The 18,520-nt window shown below is 45.5% G+C and overlaps 1 protein-coding gene across 2 annotated transcripts in view; it reads left to right on the top strand.

Moving 5' to 3' along the window:
• Nucleotides 1-1,018: 1,018 nt before the first annotated feature.
• Nucleotides 1,019-18,520, top strand: part of LOC310670281 (kyphoscoliosis peptidase-like) — a 26,617-nt gene continuing 9,115 nt past the window's right edge. The window contains exons 1-9 of one of the 2 annotated variants that reach the window (XM_083425369.1): nt 1,019-1,430; nt 5,840-5,949; nt 6,803-6,847; nt 8,624-8,677; nt 10,109-10,162; nt 12,819-12,881; nt 13,774-13,845; nt 15,185-15,226; nt 16,233-16,289. In XM_083425369.1, coding sequence (XP_083281495.1) covers nt 5,859-5,949; nt 6,803-6,847; nt 8,624-8,677; nt 10,109-10,162; nt 12,819-12,881; nt 13,774-13,845; nt 15,185-15,226; nt 16,233-16,289 — 478 coding nt within the window. In that variant the 5' untranslated portion in view covers nt 1,019-1,430; nt 5,840-5,858. The remainder of the gene's footprint in view (nt 1,431-5,839; nt 5,950-6,802; nt 6,848-8,623; nt 8,678-10,108; nt 10,163-12,818; nt 12,882-13,773; nt 13,846-15,184; nt 15,227-16,232; nt 16,290-18,520) is intronic. The other variant, XM_083425368.1, reaches the window with a different exon arrangement.

Here is an 18,520-nt window from a genome sequence, read left to right as displayed (position 1 = left end):
CATATAGAGGAGGGAGAAAGGTTGTTTTCTGCTGCTCCAGAGAAGCGGACACGGAGCAATGGATCCAAACTACAAGAAAGAAGATTCCACCTAAACATTAGGAAGAACTTCCTGACAGTAAGAGCTGTTCGACATTGGAATTTGCTGCCAAGGAGTGTGGTGGGGTCTCCTTCTTTGGAGGTCTTTAAGCAGAGGCTTGACAACTATATGTCAGGAGTGCTCTGATGGTGTTTCCTGCTTGGCAGGGGGTTGGACTCAGTGGCCCTTGTGGTCTCTTCCAACTCTATGATTCTATGATTCCATGACCAACTAAGGAAGATAATAATGCAATAAAATTCAAAACAGCAACAATCAATTGCACATTTATTCAAAATCCAGTTAAAACTATTTAGTTCAATTAATTCAGTAAAATCGATGAACTTGATCAAGTGATACCAGCTTTTCAAATTCTGATAGTTATACCCCCAGTGCCCCTGCTGTTCTCTTGCCTCCTAGCACCCTCTGGTTAATTGCACAGCCTGTGCCCACTCTGGGAACCACTGTCCTAAGCAGTGAAAAATTATGGGGCGACAGTACAGAAAGAAAGTGCATGGCTAGGGCCAGTGTGGTTTTTTTAAAAAAAATGTTTAGGGGAAATGATTCCTACGCATATTGAAATACTGTCCCTCAATGAGGCCAAACGTAGATTCACAAAATGTTTAGGGTTGTGCGTATGCCCCTCGCATCCCCCCAGAAAAAAAGCACTGGGTAGGACAATACGCAGGCCACATCTGGGTGATCTATCCTCCTGACTGAGCTCAAGCCATGTTCCTCCCTCACGCCTCCCCTTTGGGACTTTATTCCTTGATTACACAAATACAGAGTTCCCCGTTACTCTCCAAATTCACACTGCTATGCCGTCGTGATGGTGACACACCTTGGCTGTATAAATATCTTTTCCCTAAGCAACCTCTATAAATAAGATGATTGCTTGCATTTGCATTGTTAGAGAGAGACAAAGTTCAGCCTTTCTCCAACAAGGAAATGAAACAACTTACCTGTTTCTCCAAGGTGCGCTGAGAAACAAACAGTCTTTCCTGCAAGTGTAACTTTTTCTCCAAGGGAGAGGACTCATTAGCTGGACGTCCCTGCTGAGCATCTATGCCGAAAAGGTAACCAGAGCGTCTTGATTTGTTTGGGCCTCTTACAAAAGCAGGGTTTGTGAAATGAAGCAACGGACTGGTCCATGGAGTGTCTATTTACCAGGAACTAGTAAGCCCGGCAGACCAGAATCCTAGGAGAGTTAGCAAGCAGAAGCTCATTCCAGGCACAGCCCCTGGAGGGAACTTTTCAGGTCACAGAATAACAGTTCAGTGAATTCTCCAGAGTGTTTCTCTCCAGTTTTATACAAATGAACGGTGAGGGATGGATGGGAATGGCAAGAAAAGCAGGTAAGGGCAGTGGTGAGTTTATGCTCTCGGGCCCTTTTGGCAGGCCCTATTCATTCACCTTAATAAACCTGACTATGTCTGGAAATACAAAGGATTTAAAAGCTGAATTAATATATCACATAGGTTTTTTCCCCCCCTGTTACAGTACTTTCCGCTTCTACTGAAAGAAATACAGATAGAGAGATATAGATAGATGAGAGAGAGAGCTTTTTTTCGGGGCGGGGGGACGACGCAGGGGGATGCATACCCCTAAACATTTTGTGAATCTAAGTTTGGCCTCATTGAGGGGCAGTATTTAAATATGAGTAAGAAAATGAGAGTACCCTTAAACATTCTAAAGAAAAAAAGCACTGAAAAGATAGCTAGATAGCTAGATAGATGACAGACAGATGATAGATAGATGATAGATAGATGATAGATAGATGATAGATAGATATAAAACAAGGACATGGGTACCTAAAGGAGGTCAGTGTGAGCAAGTGAAATGTTGAGGACTAGTAACTTGTGACAGAGGCAGATCTAGGGCATAGCTGCCAAGCGTCCCTTATTTGGCGGGAAACTCCCTTATCCCAACGCTGTGTCCCGCTGCTGTCCCTTATTGATGATGTCCCTTAAATTTCCCGGATTTCAAAGGAAGCAGCTCCTCTCCCTCCCTGCCTGCTGGCCAGGGAGGAAGGAGGCTCCAGCTGTGTTGCTTGGCTGCGTTGCTCACCGAATAAGGAGTCTAAGAACGACTGGGGGGTGGAGCTTGCATGCCTTGTGCCAATCAAATTGGCCGCGTTGCCTGGGGACTCGCCTTTGTTCAGTGCTTCCCAGCGGAGAGGTGATGGTGGTTTTCCTTGCTGCAACCCCTTTGCCGGGTTGCTGCGCTGTGGGAACCACCGCTTGAGGCTTTGTTTGGCTGCTGGCTGGGCTTTCTGCCTTCGGCTCGGAGGGGCTCAGAGGTTGAACATACCTGTGTTCGGAAAATCCCTTATTTTTGAGGTCCCTTATTTTCAAATCTGTAAGTTGACAGCTATGATCTAGGACAGCGCAGCCAGTTCTGCCACACTGGGCAAGGGGGACACTGCACGGTGTCGCAACTATGATGTAGTGAATTGAGCAGAGCGGAAGGTGAAGCAGGGAGCTGCTGGATTTTGACCTTGCACAGAGCGCTGCTGAAATTTGAAAGAGCAAAGTTCCCTTGTGGGCTGATTTGCAAAGCTTGTGGGCTGATTTGGACTTGTGGGCTGATTTGCAAAGCTACAATAGGCCCCACTGCATTTTAAGGACATTGGCCTTTTTTTTTTAACCTATAACCACAATAATCAAGAATTATTGTTCTGGTTGCTAGAACTGAGCTGAGGGGGTCTCCTTGTACCGCTTTCCTAAAGCAAAGACGTGAAGGATCTCTCTCCATGTGAACCTACCCAGACCCTGAAATAAACATCAGAGTCCCTCCTTTGTGTGCCACGAGAGGCCCAAAAGGTGGCAACACAAGACTGGGCCTTATCTGCAGTGGCTCCCTGTTTGTGGAATGCTTGGCTGGCACCTTCATCATATACCTTTTAGGCACCAGGCAAAACAATTCCTCTTCAACCAGGCCTTTGGCTGATTAATACCTTATACCCCTTTTAAGGTACGTGGGTGGCACTGTGGTCTAAACCACAGAGACTAGGGCTTGCCAATCAGAAGGTCGGCGGTTCGAATCCCCGCGACGGGGTGAGCTCCCGTTGCTCGGTCCCAGCTCCTGCCAACCTAGCAGTTCAAAAGCCCATCAAAGTGCAAGTAGATAAATAGGTAGCGCTCTGGTGGGAAGGTAAACGGTGTTTCCGTGTGCTGCTCTGTTTCGCCAGAAGCGGCTTAGTCATGCTGGCCACATGACCCGGAAGCTGTAGGCCGGCTCCCTCGGCCAGTAAAGCGAGATGAGCGCCGCAACCCCAGAGTCATCCGTGACTGGACTAAATGGTCAGGGGTCCCTTTACCTTTTTTTACCCCTTCTAAATGTGTTTGTGGGAGGGGGTGTTATTAGTTTGTGGGGGGTTTTGTTCTTGTTTTTATCATGTATTTTGTGTTTTTTATCATGTATTTTGTGTGTTTTTTTGTATTGTATTTTTATGTTGTGAACTGGCCTGAGATCTATGGATGAAGGGTGGTACACAAATTTAATAATAATAATAATAATAATAATAATAATAATAATAATAATAATACAGTACCTTTATAAGAAAAAGAAACAATAAGTTTTGGTCTTGGTTCTGTGTGTCTCCTGATATGATGGGGAAACTCTCTTATCAGGCTCATTCCCCCGCCATGTGTTCCGGGTGCCAATCTTCCTGCCTGACAGGGCTCACTCAGTGCAGGTCTGCCTTTCCTAGGGAACATAGCAGAATCAGAGTAGCCTTTCTGGCTTGAGGCTGGACAGCTGCAGACCAGACAGGGTGGGAATCACGAGTCACATCTGCTTTGCATAGGGAGGGGGTCCCCAAAGGGACCTAGTCTCCCCGCAGGGAGAAAACTTGCACGCCCAAGGTAAAAGGTTCTGTGTGCTATCTGTTGTGGTAATGATCAGCCTACAGGACATTGTGTTTGCATGTGAGCCCTGGCCAGCAGTGAAATGTAGGTGGGTTCCCACGAGGCAAGACACAGTGATAACAGCAAGAACCTTTCTTGAACTACATAACTGGGAAACAGAGGCAAAGCAACTACTTATATACATTTTTGAAGGCTTGTGCCACTCCCATTCCCAACGTGATTGGCTGTCTACATTTCCAAACTGCGAATCGTGACTCTAGAGTCCAAGGGCCAATGGCAGAGGCCCAAATGCTGAAATGTTCTGTGATTGGACAACATGTATTGAATCAGAACACAAGAGCTCAGAATCCTTAGTCCAGACTCAAGCTCAGGCAAGCACAGACCACTGAATACATAACTAGCAGGCTGAGGCGAAATGGGGGAAACCAGGCATAGGGCCCCTTAGTTGCATGGGGCAATACCTCTGTGAGTGCCAGGCATACTTATAAACCAGCTCAATGCAAGATCTGGAAGGCTGGGTGCAACTGCAGCATCCCTAGCAAATTGTGATTCAGTTTCTGCTTAGCTCAGCACTTCCCAAGTCCATCTGTTCCACTGTCAAACAGCTACAGTAGTACTTTGGTTCTCAAACTTAATCCGTTCTGGAAGTCCATTCCAAAACCAAAGCGTTCCAAAACCAAGGTGCGCTTTCCCATAGAAAGTAATGCAAAATGGATTAATCTATTCCAGACTTTTAAAAACAACCCCTAAAAGAAGCAATTTAACATGAATTTTACTATCTAACAAGACCATTGATCCATAAAATGAAAACAATAATCCATGTACTGTACTAAATAAGACAGGATACTGTACTAAATAAGACAGTATTGTAGATGATAAAAATTTAATTTAATTATTTTTCTTACCTGCACTGATGATAGTCATTGTTTGGATGGGGGCTTTTTATCCATTTCCACAGTCACACAATCAATCAATCAATCAGTAGCTGAACTGGGTTCCACACAGTCACAAAAACAAATTAACTGAAAAAGCTTCAAAAACAAAAACACAAAATAAATAGCAAAAACAAAAGTGCCAAACTTAATCCGTTCTAGAAGCCCATTTGACTTTCGAAATGTTTAAAAACCAAGGCGTAGCTTCTGATTGGTGCAGGTGCCCGGGAAATAATAGCCGACAACTACATTGGACGTGGCGCTGTGGGTTAAAGCCTCAGCGCCTAGGGCTTGCTGATCGAAAGGTCGGCGGTTCGAATCCCCGCGGCGGGGTGCGCTCCCGTTGTTCAGTCCCAGAGCCTGCCAACTTAGCAGTTCGAAAGCACTCTCGGGTGCAAGTAGATAAATAGGGACCGCTTACTAGCGGGAAGGTAAACGGCGTTTCCGTGTGCGGCTCTGGCTCGCCAGAGCAGCGATGTCACACTGGCCACGTGACCCGGTAGTGTCTTCGGACAGCGCTGGCCCCCGGCCTCTTGAGTGAGATGGGCGCACAACCCTAGAGTCTGTCAAGACTAGCCCGTACGGGCAGGGGTACCTTTAACATTGGACGTTCGGCTTCCGAGAAATGTTTGAAAACCGGAACACTGACTTCCAGGTTTTTGGTGTTTGAGAACCAAGGTACAGTACCACAGTATTACCATTAGGACACTTCTCCTGGTGCTTAGCCGAAACCTGTTTCCCTGCCATTTCCACTCATTACATAATTTTGGCATGAAATCTGCATGGCAGCCCTTCAGATGTCATTTGAAGAGAACAAGCATGTCTATCTGTCCGTCTGTATTCCACCTGTCTAATATCTGTATTCCGCCAGTCTAATATCATCAGGTCTGCAGTGCCAGGATGTCAACTCTCAATTTGTAAATATTTTGGTAAAGAAATAGATTTCACTGCCATTTCTTTCAGCTGAACATCCAAGGAAAGAATGGCCTTTCATGATGGTTTATCTCGCACTCAGCAGATCCTGCTGGCAATCTTCTGCTTCCCGCTGGTGCCCTTCTATCTCTGCTACTTGTGTAAGTAAGAAGTGTAACTTGAGCGTTAATAACCCATGTGCATGGGAGAAAGTCTTACACACCTTACTCAGTGAACTCAGTGAGAATTACTTCTGAACGTGTAGAGTTGCACAACAAAACAGGTCCTGCTCTGAGGAAGTTGCTGTCTAAAGGGCAGCCAAGAGGAAATGGAGATTTAATTCCAGAATTGCACATTTAGTTCTATGAGCCCACTCACCTGTGAGTAAAATGCATAGTAGCTGGTGACTGGTTTTAACATTTTCTATGGTCTTCATTGTATGGTTTTACGTGTAATTGTTGTAAACACTCTGATAATTTTTACGAATAGTGATGTATATGTATATTTCTATAAATAAAATTTCCTCCAAATGCTCCCTTTATTTCCCAGCCTGCTCCACCTGCCTTTCCCCAATTCCTTTTCCTTCCCTTCTGCCCGTCACCAGAGAACTAAAATTCCCACATTGTTTTCTCAGAGCAACCTCACCCTGTCTCTGCCTTGGAAAACAGCCGATGAAAACAGAGTGACGATGTTCTTACAACCTTATTATTTAGCAAGATAATATATATTTGTTATAGACATACAGACATTTAAGCCTATATAAATTATGCAAGAATTATTGCCAAATTATGCAAGAATACCCAAGAATGCAAAGCAAGGGACTCGTGCTTCTTCTATGCCAGTCCTTTGTTCTGGATTTGCTTCCTTTCATTCACTCCAATCCAGATAACATCATTTCCAACCCTCCTCTGGGAGCGAATTAGGACAGAAGGAGAAGGTAGACCTGAAGAAGAGAGCTATTGACCGTCAGGCATGTTTCCTATGTGTCTTTTTGTAATAATGATATTTCTGTAGGCTTTGCAACGAGTGAAGAGGATAAAGGGCAGCCTGACTCCCTTGGTGAGTGAATATCAAAATCCTATTCCGTTTATTTCTTGTCATACTTTGGATCAATGTAAACACCGCTGCTGGGAGAACCACTTGCATCTTTGGGCCTTCATTTCTATTCACCGATTGTTAACCAAATTTGATGTAAGATGTTCATACACTAACATGGGTAACAGCCTGCGGTCTAACTTGTACAGTGGTACCTCGGTTTTGAATTATGCTTTTGAAATATGCTTTGGAATTATGGTGCTGGAGGAGACTCTTGAGAGTCCCATGGACTGCAAGAAGATCAAACCTATCCATTCTGAAGGAAATCAGCCCTGTGTGCTCACTGGAAGGACAGATCCTGAAGCTGAGGCTCCAATACTTTGGCCACCTCATGAGAAGAGAAGACTCCCTGGAAAAGACCCTGATGCTGGGAAAGATGGAGGGCACAAGGAGAAGGGGACGACAGAGGACGAGATGGTTAGACAGTGTTCTCGAAGCTACCAACATGAGTTTGACCAAACTGTGGGAGGCAGTGGAAGACAGGAGTGCCTGGCGTGCTCTGGTCCATGGGGTCACGAAGAGTCGGCCATGACTAAACAACTTAACAACAACAGCAACCTCGGTTTTTGAACATAATCCGTTCTGGAAGACCGTTCGGGTTCGGAAAATTCTAAAACTGAAAACTCAACAGTCGACAGCTAGACCTCAGGATCTTGCACCCAGCGGAAGCCGAGTGGTGTGTTTGACTTCCGAGGCATGTTCAAAAACTTGCGCATTTACGTCTGGGTTTACGGCATTTGTAAACCGAATGTTTGTCAGCAGAGACGTTCAAAAACTGAGGTACCACTGTATAAGGTTCTATCTAATGGTTGCAGCTGAGAGGGTGGAATATTGGAGCTGGAGGTAAAAGTTGAACACACACCTCTGAGGTCTCAGACTCTGTGTGAACCAGTTTTTACTCAATTATCTCTGAAGAGTGAGGGAGTGATCTCAGCCTATCTGGTCCCACTGCCCTGCAGCTGAAGACCTTCACCAAAGCCTCCCTTACCTGGGTTGTATGGCAGCAGCTGCAAAGCACCAGCAGGTTCCAGTGAGATCTTGCTAGAACTTTCCAGAAGCTGCTGCCGCTACAGCTTCTCCACCGGTGGTGGAGCTGGCAGAGTGGGTGGACCCCTAGGGGCATGCCACCTTTTGGGGTTCAGCCATAAGTTATTCCCAAATTCAGGTGTCATTTCTGTCAGGAGTTCAGCCTACACTCAAGTAGGACCTTGGCAGAGACACATGCCTGACTAGCATGTTCTCTACCTCCTGGTTGATTGTTCGGGAGCTTCAAAAGCTTTCTTCAGCCCGAACATCACAGCGACCGATGCCAACAGACATTGGCACACTTAGGGATCCGCAAAGTTTGCGCAATTGCGTAACAGACCTCAGCAACTCAGCATTTTGGCTAATCTACTTTATTTACATATAAACACACACGGAGCACTGCAACGTGGCTCCCTCTCTCTCTAGCATCGGACAGCAAAGAGAAAAAACAAAGGACAACAGTCCCACTTCACGGAACACAGTATCACAAACATCCTGTCTCCGTCACTTCCCACTCTCTGGAATCAAAACATATACCGTCATGTGAAAGACAAAAATCCCATGACTGCAATCATGGAGCAGGAATTCTAACAATTTCCCCCAAAAAACTTCCCTTTTCCCAAAACCCGCTGCCCCTGCCCCCCTGCACACATGTGAGAAATACGAACACAATACAAGCCAGAGCCGTAATGATGAATTGTATTTCTCCAACAGATCAAGTAGAAGAAGGTGCAGTGCAGCAATCAAACAGACAGCGCAGATTAGCTGGTGAGAGAAATGTGTCAATTTAGTTGGCCAGTTTTGCCCCCTGATGCCACAGTTAGTTCCTTGTTATGTTTGTGCATGTGTAATGGCCTAGATCTTGCTGGAGAGTTTTTCTCCTCGTGCACTGCATCACAATGCAGGAGACTCACCGAGAAAGATGTGGTCGCCAAAACCCACATTCCCAGCATGTTCGCACTCCTGTCTCAGCAACGTCTATGCTGCCTTGGTCATGTCCACAATCAGGGACGCGTCTGGCGCTGTGGTCTAAACCACTGAGCCTCTTGGGCTTGCCGATTGAAAGGTTGGCGGTTCGAATCCCCGCGACGGGGTGAGTTCCTGTTGCTCTGTCCCAGCTCCTGCCAACCTAGCAGTTCGAAAGCACGCCAGTGCAAGTAAATAAATAGGTACCACTATGGCGGGAAGGTAAATGGCAATTCCATGCGCTCTGGCTTCCATCATGGTGTTTTCTTGTGCTAGAAGCAGTTTAGTCCTACTGGCCACATGACCCGGAAAGCTGTCTGTGGACAAACGCCGGCTCCCTCGGCCTAAAGCGAGATGCACGCTCCAGCCCCATAGTTGCCTTTGACTGGACTTAACTGTCCAGGGGTCCTTTACCTTTACCATGTCCACACAATGGGAGATGGCAGGATCCCAGGAATATACAGTGGTACCTCGGGTTAAGTACTTAATTCGTTCTGGAGGTCCATACTTAACCTGACACTGTTCTTAACCTGAAGCACCACTTTAGCTAATGGGGCCTCCTGCTGCCGCCAGAGCACGATTTCTGTTCTTATCCTGAGGCAAAGTTCTTAACCCGAGGTAATATTTCTGGGTTAGCGGAGTCTGTAACCTGAAGCGTATGTAACCTGAAGCGTATGTAACCCGAGGTGCCACTGTAGTTTAATTAACCAACTAAACTATAAGCAGTGGGCAGGCTGACTTGCATGTGGTTTTCTCAACTTCCCTCGGAGGAAGTGGGAGGAAGTGAAAGAAGTATATGGATTATGATTGGGCTCACACCCTTACCAGGAAGCGTCCAGTATGCACTGTTGGGAGTTAAAAATAATAGAAGGTCGTGCAGCCTCCCTAGGCCACTCCCCTTCCATGTCCAGTGAGGGTGTTTGCAGACAATTTTTGGTAAGCAAAGAGCAAGGGTGGGGACCTGTGACCCTCCAGGTGTTGTTGGGCGTCCCGTACTCATCAGTTCTGGCTAGCATGGTTAGAGATTATAGGAGTTGCAGTGCAACATCTGGAGGGCTGCAGGTTCCCCGTCCTGGACTCAGTGGGATAAACATATGAAATGATCTCCCCCAAAATAACCTCCACAGACTTTAGTGCTGCGGTTTGTGAGGTACTCTTGGCTAACATATGGACATGGGCTTGGTTGCATGCTTCAGGTATGGTATTGATCATGGCGGGTCATGTTTCCAACAGCTCGAGCCGAAGAAGGAACGGGTCAAGAAATAAACGAGAATCCCAGAATCACAGGTGAGAGTGGTTTGCTGTTTAACCATCCACTGTAAAGCCTTCTTTTGGCGGCAAATTGTCCATGTTGTAGCTGTGCATGTCAGATGACCTGGGTGTCTCTACAGAGAGCATTTCCCTCAGATGCCAGGGCAGGGTGGGAAGACCAATGATGCAGCCACCTTTGCTGAAGCCAAGCAGGTTGGGGTCCAGTCAGGCCTATATGGGAGGCTTCCTGGCAATTCCCTATGTATGCTGTCTCAAGTTCCGGGAGGAATGAAAGATGTCCAGAGGAGGACATCTCTGGAACGTGTCCAGAGGAGGGCAACCAAAATGGTCAAAGGCCTGGAAACGATGCCTTATGAGGAACGGCTAAGGGAGCTGGGCATGTTTAGCCTGGAGAAGAGGAGGTTAAGGGGTGATATGATAGCCATGTTCAAATATATAAAAGGATGTCACATAGAGGAGGGAGAAAGGTTGTTTTCTGCTGCTCCAGAGAAGCGGACACGGAGCAATGGATCCAAACTACAAGAAAGAAGATTCCACCTAAACATTAGGAAGAACTTCCTGACAGTAAGAGCTGTTCGACAGGGGAATTTGCTGCCGAGGAGTGTGGTGGAGTCTCCTTCTTTGGAGGTCTTTAAGCAGAGGCTTGACAACCATATGTCAGGAGTGCTCTGATGGTGTTTCCTGCTTGGCAGGGGGTTGGACTCGATGGCCCTTGTGGTCTCTTCCAACGCTATGATTCTATGATTCTATTATTCTATGTGCATTTGGCAGATGCATGTACTAAATAATAATAAGAAGAAGAGTTTGGATTTGATATCCCGCCTTTCACTCCCCTTCAGGAGTCTCAAAGCAGCTAACATTCTCCCTTCCCTTCCTCCCCCACAACAAACACTCTGTGAGGTGAGTGAGGCTGAGAGACTTCAGAGAAGTGTGACTAGCTCAAGATCACCCAGCAGCTGCATGTGGAGGAGCGAGGAAGCGAACCCGGTTCACCAGATTACGAGTCTACCGCTCTTAACCACTACACCACACTGACCCCTTATAAATAAATGAATAAATAAGGGGTCCCAACTCACTTGTTGAGATCTTATGGGGAGGCCTCGCTTGGAACACCTTTAAGACTTCAAGTAGAAGCAACTATGTGTGTTCAGTAAACCTGAAGGAGCATCTTCCACCATAGCTGTCAACGTTTTCCTTTTTTAAAGGGAAATTACCTTATTCCAAATAGGATTCCTCGCAAGAAAAGGGAAAAGTTGACAGCTATGTCTTCCACCCCCATCGTTCAGCCCGGACACTGACGTCCAGCTCTGAGGGCCTTCTGGCAGTTCCCTCACTGCGAGAAGTGAGGTTATGGGGGGGAGGTTATTGGTGGTGGCGCCTGCCCTGTGGAACGCCCTACCCTCAGATGTCAAGGAAATAAACAACTATCTGACATACAGTGGTACCCCGGGTTAAGAACCTAATTCGTTCCGGTGATCCGTTCTTGACCTGAAACGGTTCTTAACCTGAGGTACCACTTTAGCTAATGGGGCCTCCTGCTGCCACCGCCCGATTCCTGTTCTCATCCTGAGGTAAAGTTCTTAACCTGAGGTAATATTTCTGGGTTAGCGGAGTCTGTAACCTGAAGCGTATGTAACCCGAGGTACCACTGTATAAAGGTAAAGGGACCTCTGACTGTTAGGTTGTGGCGCTCACCTCGCTTTACTGGCCGATAGAAGACATTTGAAGGCAGCCCTGTTTAGGGAAGTTTTAAATGTTTGATGTTTTGTTGTGTTTTTAATATTATGTTGGGAACCACCCAGAGTGGCTGGGGAAACCAAGCCAGATGGGCAGGGTATAAATAATTTATTATTATTATTATTATTATTATTATTATTATTATTATTATTACTTGCCCTGAATGGAGACCTTCAGAGAACAACCTAAAACTTAATGTTCTTTGCTTGTCACCATCAAACTTCTCCTCTCACTGTGTCCCTCTCACAACAGCCCTGTGAAGTAGATTCCTACGGTTCTCATTTTACAAAAGGGGTTGGAAGGGCACCAGCATTCACCCAGCCAGGCCAGTCATCAGGGCCGTGGTGGAGGTAAGATTTGAGTCTGCAAATCCAGCCCTATTAACCCCAGGGCTGCACGTAACTTTCAGATTTTCTAGGTATTTGGATCTGCTTTAGGCTCAGAGCATTTGATGATATCCTTGTGGGTTCCTTTTTGGGTATATAGTGGTACCTCGGGTTACATACCCTTCAGGTTACAAAGTCTGCTAACCCAGAAATGGTACCTTGGTTTAAGAACTTTACCTCAGGATGAGAACAGAAATTGCGCGGCAGAAGCAGGAGGTCCCATTAGCTAAAGTGGTGCTTCAGGTTAAGAACAGTTTCAGTTTAAGAACGGACCTCCGGAACAAATTAAGTACTTAACCCGAGGTACCACTGTACGCCACTTTGAATGTCTTTATTTATTTATACCGTATTTACTCGAATGTAATGCACACCTTTTTTTGGCCAAACTTTGTTGAGAAAATTAGGGTGCGCATTAGATTTTATGGCGCATTTGATTTGCGTAAATGCGGTAATGAAACTGTGTGTAAATTTTATGATATAAGTTATGCAGCATATGCTTCTTTTTTTTTTAATCAGTCTCTGAGATGTTCTCTTTGTTCTTTAAACAGGCCAGGCAGCTGAAACGCACAATGAGGAACATCTGCCGGGTGTTACCTATGAGCCTAAACAAAGTATGTGAGCCGGTGAATGTTGATAACATTAACAGCAAAGGCTGTAAGAGTGATCTTGCTAAGGAAATCTTGCTAAGGAGCTTGGTTTGAAAGAAAAGCCCAATTGTAGTAACAACAGCAACAAATCTTTTTGAAATATACTCATTGTCGAGAGTGGATTTCATGCTCTTTATTCAGCTCATAGTGGTGAGGAGGAATGAAAGTTCCACCAAAGTATCTGCTTTATATTTACACAATGGGTCCCACGTGATTGGCTAATTTTGGAATTCTCCTGTAGGCCAATCAGGTTGTGGATTCACTTCCATCTGGAGCTGGATTGGGTGGCTCCTGCGGACCAATCATACTGCTGCCATTGTTCTAGGACCAATCAGACTGCTGCATTCTGAATCCTATTGTTCTGGGACCAATCAGACTGTTGCATTTTGGATCCTATTGTTCTAGGACCAATCAGACTGCTGCATTTTGGATCCTATTCAACTCAGTACACAACACCTTTTTAGAGGGTGTGCATTGAATATTTTCAGCTTCTGGTTTTTCAGTATTCTCTGGCACCATCATTTCCTGACTGTTGGTTCTTCAGGGCTACTTTTCTGCAATCTGGATTTATTTTGCTTATGTCACCTTTGATATGTGATATGGAGCCTGCTGAAGGGCTTCCTCATTCCAAACCCAGAGGATTAACATGCTGCCTCTTAAAAATGAATATTTGATTATTTCAAAACCCATAAGAAAGAGCAAACCATTTCATCCGGTACAAAGCAAGTTTCCCACCCCACCAACCTTAAAAGCAGCAAAAGGGACATTTCATTTTTCCTGCCACTTTTGCATGTTTTTACCGTGTAGTTGACTTGATACCTCTGTTTGCAAGTTCTCGTTGTTTGTTTTTCTCCAGATCAAATCACTGTGGAAATACATCCGAGACACAGCACATCGCGGAGCAAAAAGAAGTTCTCCTTCAGAAAAGGTAGGTCCGTTTCTATGTTACAATGCATAAGAAAACAGATTATTATTATTTTATGGGGAATGTTTCAGCTTCCTCCTACCTGAGCTGCTTTAACGTGAATTAAAGGATGCTGTAGTGAGTGTGGCAGATCAAAGAACACTGAGGATGACATATTCGTAAGTGCTGCATATTCTGTAACCTTCTGGAAGCAAGAAGTGACCTGTACTTTTTAGACATGCGCAGGAATGCTAAACAGGTTTGGCTAGAGCTATGAGCTTAACCAAGAGACTTTATCACAGCCTCCTTGTCCTTAGAATCTCATTTTAAAGATATAAAACCACAGGCAGGTAGAGGACCCAAAGATGGACATCCAAAATACCCCCCCCCCATATTCCGAAAGAGCTGAGAAACGTATTCATGTATGCAACCGCTGCCGCAAGAATCTTAATAGCTAAATGGTGGAAGGGAGATAAAATACCAACTAAAATGGAGGGCGGGTGAAAGTACTTGAATATGTAGAATTGGCAAAGATGACAGGAAAAATTAGGAACCAGACAAACCAACAGTTTAAGAAAGAATGGGATTTATTCAGATTGTATTTAAAAGAACATTGTTCTCATAGAAAATCTTTGACATGCTTTGATTAGCTTCTGCAATGTAATATGCTACAAAGATCATGGATAATTTGTGCTAAGTTAAAGAGTATAGAAATATGCAGTCAACAAGGAACCGAAGGACCCATCCTGAGGACGATGGAAGTCTGAACATATGGAAGAATTTTATTTTATATGTAACATTTTCTTTGTATTTGATGGGATCTGTTTTTGTTGTTCTCTATGTGGTGAAGAGGGACGCGGGTGGCACTGTGGGTAAAAGCCTCAGCGCCTAGGGCTTGCCGATCGAAAGGTCGGCGGTTCGAATCCCCGCGGCGGGGTGCGCTCCCGTTGTTCGGTCCCAGCGCCTGCCAACCTAGCAGTTCGAAAGCACCCCCGGGTGCAAGTAGATAAATAGGGACCGCTTACTAGCGGGAAGGTAAACGGTGTTTCCGTGTGCGGCTCTGGCTCGCCAGAGCAGCGATGTCACGCTGGCCACGTGACCCAGAAGTGTCTTCGGACAGCGCTGGCCCCCGGCCTCTTTGAGTGAGATGGGCGCACAACCCTAGAGTCTGTCAAGACTGGCCCGTACGGGCAGGGGTACCTTTACCTTTACCTTTATGTGGTGAAGGGACTTAATATTGAAAAATTAATAGAGATTAAATTGCAAAATAACCCCCAATCCTATAATGTATTATTCCACCTTGTGTTCCTATGGATTTATTTATTTTTTGTAACTCATTCTTTGTGTGCTCCTGGTGTTGCAGGAATCCAGGTATTTCCTGAGTGGACAGGGAAGGACAATGAAGGTAAGGGCTCCAAATGGGACTTAGGTTCACATGTGGTGGAGGTGTAAATATGGACAATATTTCTGGCAAAGGGTGTTTAAGGAGATAACATAAATCACTGGGACAAAGCTGACCAAAAGTCCAGAGGTAGCATCAATTTACGATGGGGGAGAAGGTTCGCAGGCTGTGAAGGACTTGCTCACAAATATATTGAAAGCTGCGCGAATTATGGTAGCTTGGAAGTGGAAGGGGCAAGCAGAATACAAAATGGGGAAATGGCGTGAAGAGGTGTGGGGTACAGCTGTTAATGATAAATTAACATGTGCCATTAAGGTAAGCGGGGAATATGCAGGAGAAATGATTTTGAGGAGATATGGAAGGTGTTTGTAGAAGTTGTACTGTTGAAAGGGAAAGGGGGTGAAACCATCGCTAGAGGTGTTGAAATTTTGGGAGGTTGGATAGTTACAATGGAATGGTTTCAGTGGTGGGGTGCACATTTTTATTATTTATTTATGATCATTTCTTTGTCAAAATAATAATAATAATAATAATAATAATAATAATAATAATAATAGCTATTTTATATCGAGGGTTGTTCACACTTCTGTTTGCCCCCGCCACTTTCCCTGGGAAACCTGCCCACCTAGCAGTTCGAAAGCACGTCAAAGTGCAAGTAGATAAATAGGTACCTCTCCGGCGGGAAGGTAAACGGCATTTCTGTGCGCTGCTCTGGTTCGCCAGAAGCGGCTTAGTCATGCTGGCCACATGACCCGGGAGCTGTACGCCGACTCCCTCGGCCAATAAAGCGAGATGAGCGCTGCAACCCCAGAATCGGTCAGGACTGGACCTAATGGTCAGGGGTCCCTTTACCTTTTAAGAACAATATATCGAGGTATCTGTGGCTGTATGCATGTTGTTGGGCTCCCATTGTTTCCCGGCCAGCATGACTAATGGCCAGGAATGATGAATGTTGCAAAATACGTTTTAATGTACATATTGTCTCATCCCAGCAATAACCATTTTGCAGGGTTTCAGGATGATGGAGAAAAGGGACCAAAGCTGTCTAAGGGACAAGTTCTGTATGGTAAATATAAGTTGTTTTTATTTATATATATATATATATTATTTTTGCATTTTCTAGTTTACATAAACAAATGAATTAAATACATAAATATATAATCAATTTTGATTCCTCCCCACCATTGTGGATCTTAATGTAATGATTTCCCCCTCTATCTCTTTCATAACTCTATTTTTATAAATCGTTTCTCAATCCATAGTTCAAATTTTTACACAAGGTTTCTGTCAATCCTACCGATATATGTACCGTAATTGTTTACAATAGCTTTTCAAATAAATTATAAACCTTCCCTGTTCTTTATTAAAGACCTCCTCTTCCTGGTTTCTAATTCTTCTTGTAAGAATTTCCTCTTTAGATCACATAAATCTTTTGCCTTTTATAAGTTGTTTGTTATATTTGCCTGCTGGCCTGGATCCTGTATACAGTGGAGTGGTTCTTCAGGTTACGAACTTAATTCATTCCGGACGTCCGTTCTTAACCCAAAGCGTTCTTAATCTGAGGCTCGCATTCCCTACATAGGCCTCCTGCGGCCCCGGAAGCAGATTGCGTTCGTATTCCAGGGCAAAGTTCGCAACCCGGAATACCTACTTCTGGGTTTGTGGAGTTCGTAACCAGAAGCGTTCGTAAGCAGGACTGTTCATAACCCGAGGTACCACTGTATTTGGTGTGGGGAGTCTTTAGCTCGCCAGGTGTTGTTAGACTACGATTCCCATCAGCCCCAACAAGCATGGCCAGTGGCCAAGGAATGATGGTAGTTGTAGTTCAGCAGCTTCTGTCAGGCCAAAGATCCCCCACACTTATATATCTTAGCTGAGCCCATCCACAACCACTTGAGTTCTTCTGGGAACAAGGCTTGCATGGGAAATATTAACCGCACTGAACCTTGGCCACCAAGGCTGACCCTACCTTTAGACAGAGCAAAATGCTGCCTCAGGCATCAGATACTTGGGAACGGGAAGAATGAGTGAGGTCATAGAATCATAGAATCATAGAGTTGGAATAGACCACAAGGGCCATCGAGTCCAACCCCCTGCCAAGCAGGAAACACCATCAGAGCACTCCTGACATATGGTTGTCAAGCCTCTGCTTAAAGACCTCCAAAGAAGGAGACTCCACCACACTCCTTGGCAGCAAATTCCACTGTCGAACAGCTCTTACTGTCAGGAAGTTCTTCCTAATGTTTAGGTGGAATCTTCTTTCTTGTAGTTTGGATCCATTGCTCCGTGTCCGCTTCTCTGGAGCAGCAGAAAACAACCTTTCTCCCTCCTCTATGGGACATCCTTTTATATATTTGAACATGGCTATCATATCACCCCTTAACCTCCTCTTCTCCAGGCTAAACATGCCCAGCTCCCTTAGCCGTTCCTCATAAGGCATCGTTTCCAGGCCTTTGACCATTTTGGTTGCCCTCCTCTGGACACGTTCCAGTTTGTCAGTGTCCTTCTTGAACTGTGGTGCCCAGAACTGGACACAGTACTCCAGGTGAGGTCTGACCAGAGCAGAATACAGAGCAGAATACAGAGCAGGTGTCGTTGGGCAGCTCTGTACTTGCTAACGCAGCCTGCACTGCATCCTCTAATTTAGCCTGCTCTCCTCAGGTACGGTGGAGCATTCTGTCTCATCACCAGTGTTTGGTTCCTGCTAGCGGAATGAGGTTTCTATTATATGTGGCATGTGGGTGGGTGGGTACATTTTGTCCATTACTTCATGCAGTCCTGTTTGGGTCACTGTTACGCTACCTGCTAGGGTTAAAAGACCGAGGTTTTGGTGCAAAGGGAGATTCTTTGAGGAGCTAACAAGTGTTCCAGTGTGAGGTGCACACCATGCCACTCCCATCACAAGATTTGTCTTCTTTGGCCCAAGAAAAGCCATGCTCTAAAAATGTATCGCAAGAACTGATCAACATCCTATCTGGTCCAGCACTGTTGGGGTGTCCCCCTTTCTCCATGGATGTTTAAGCAGAGCAATAATGGTAACAGGGTAGGTGAAGCCCCTCTACTCCCTGCTACTGGATTTCATTTGAGGAGCAGCACAGTTGGCTCCCTGTTTATTTGCCGTGGGGATGCGGATGCAGCATGGGGGCACACACCCACCTCAGCATAAGACACACCACAGCACGTCTAGCCGCCATGCCCACTCTCTGACCTTTGCCTCCCTCGCAGAAAGCGTTGCTTAAGTTCCACTTGGCTGGAGCGTGGCGAATGAAGCAGGCTTTCGAGTATGTGACACGTGAA

The sequence above is a fragment of the Podarcis tiliguerta genome, assembly GCF_965153285.1.
Source record: "Podarcis tiliguerta genome assembly, chromosome: 2".
Lineage (NCBI taxonomy): Eukaryota > Metazoa > Chordata > Lepidosauria > Squamata > Lacertidae > Podarcis > Podarcis tiliguerta.
The sequence above is the reverse complement of the archived record's forward strand: the minus strand, read 5'-3'. Positions and strand labels throughout refer to the sequence as shown.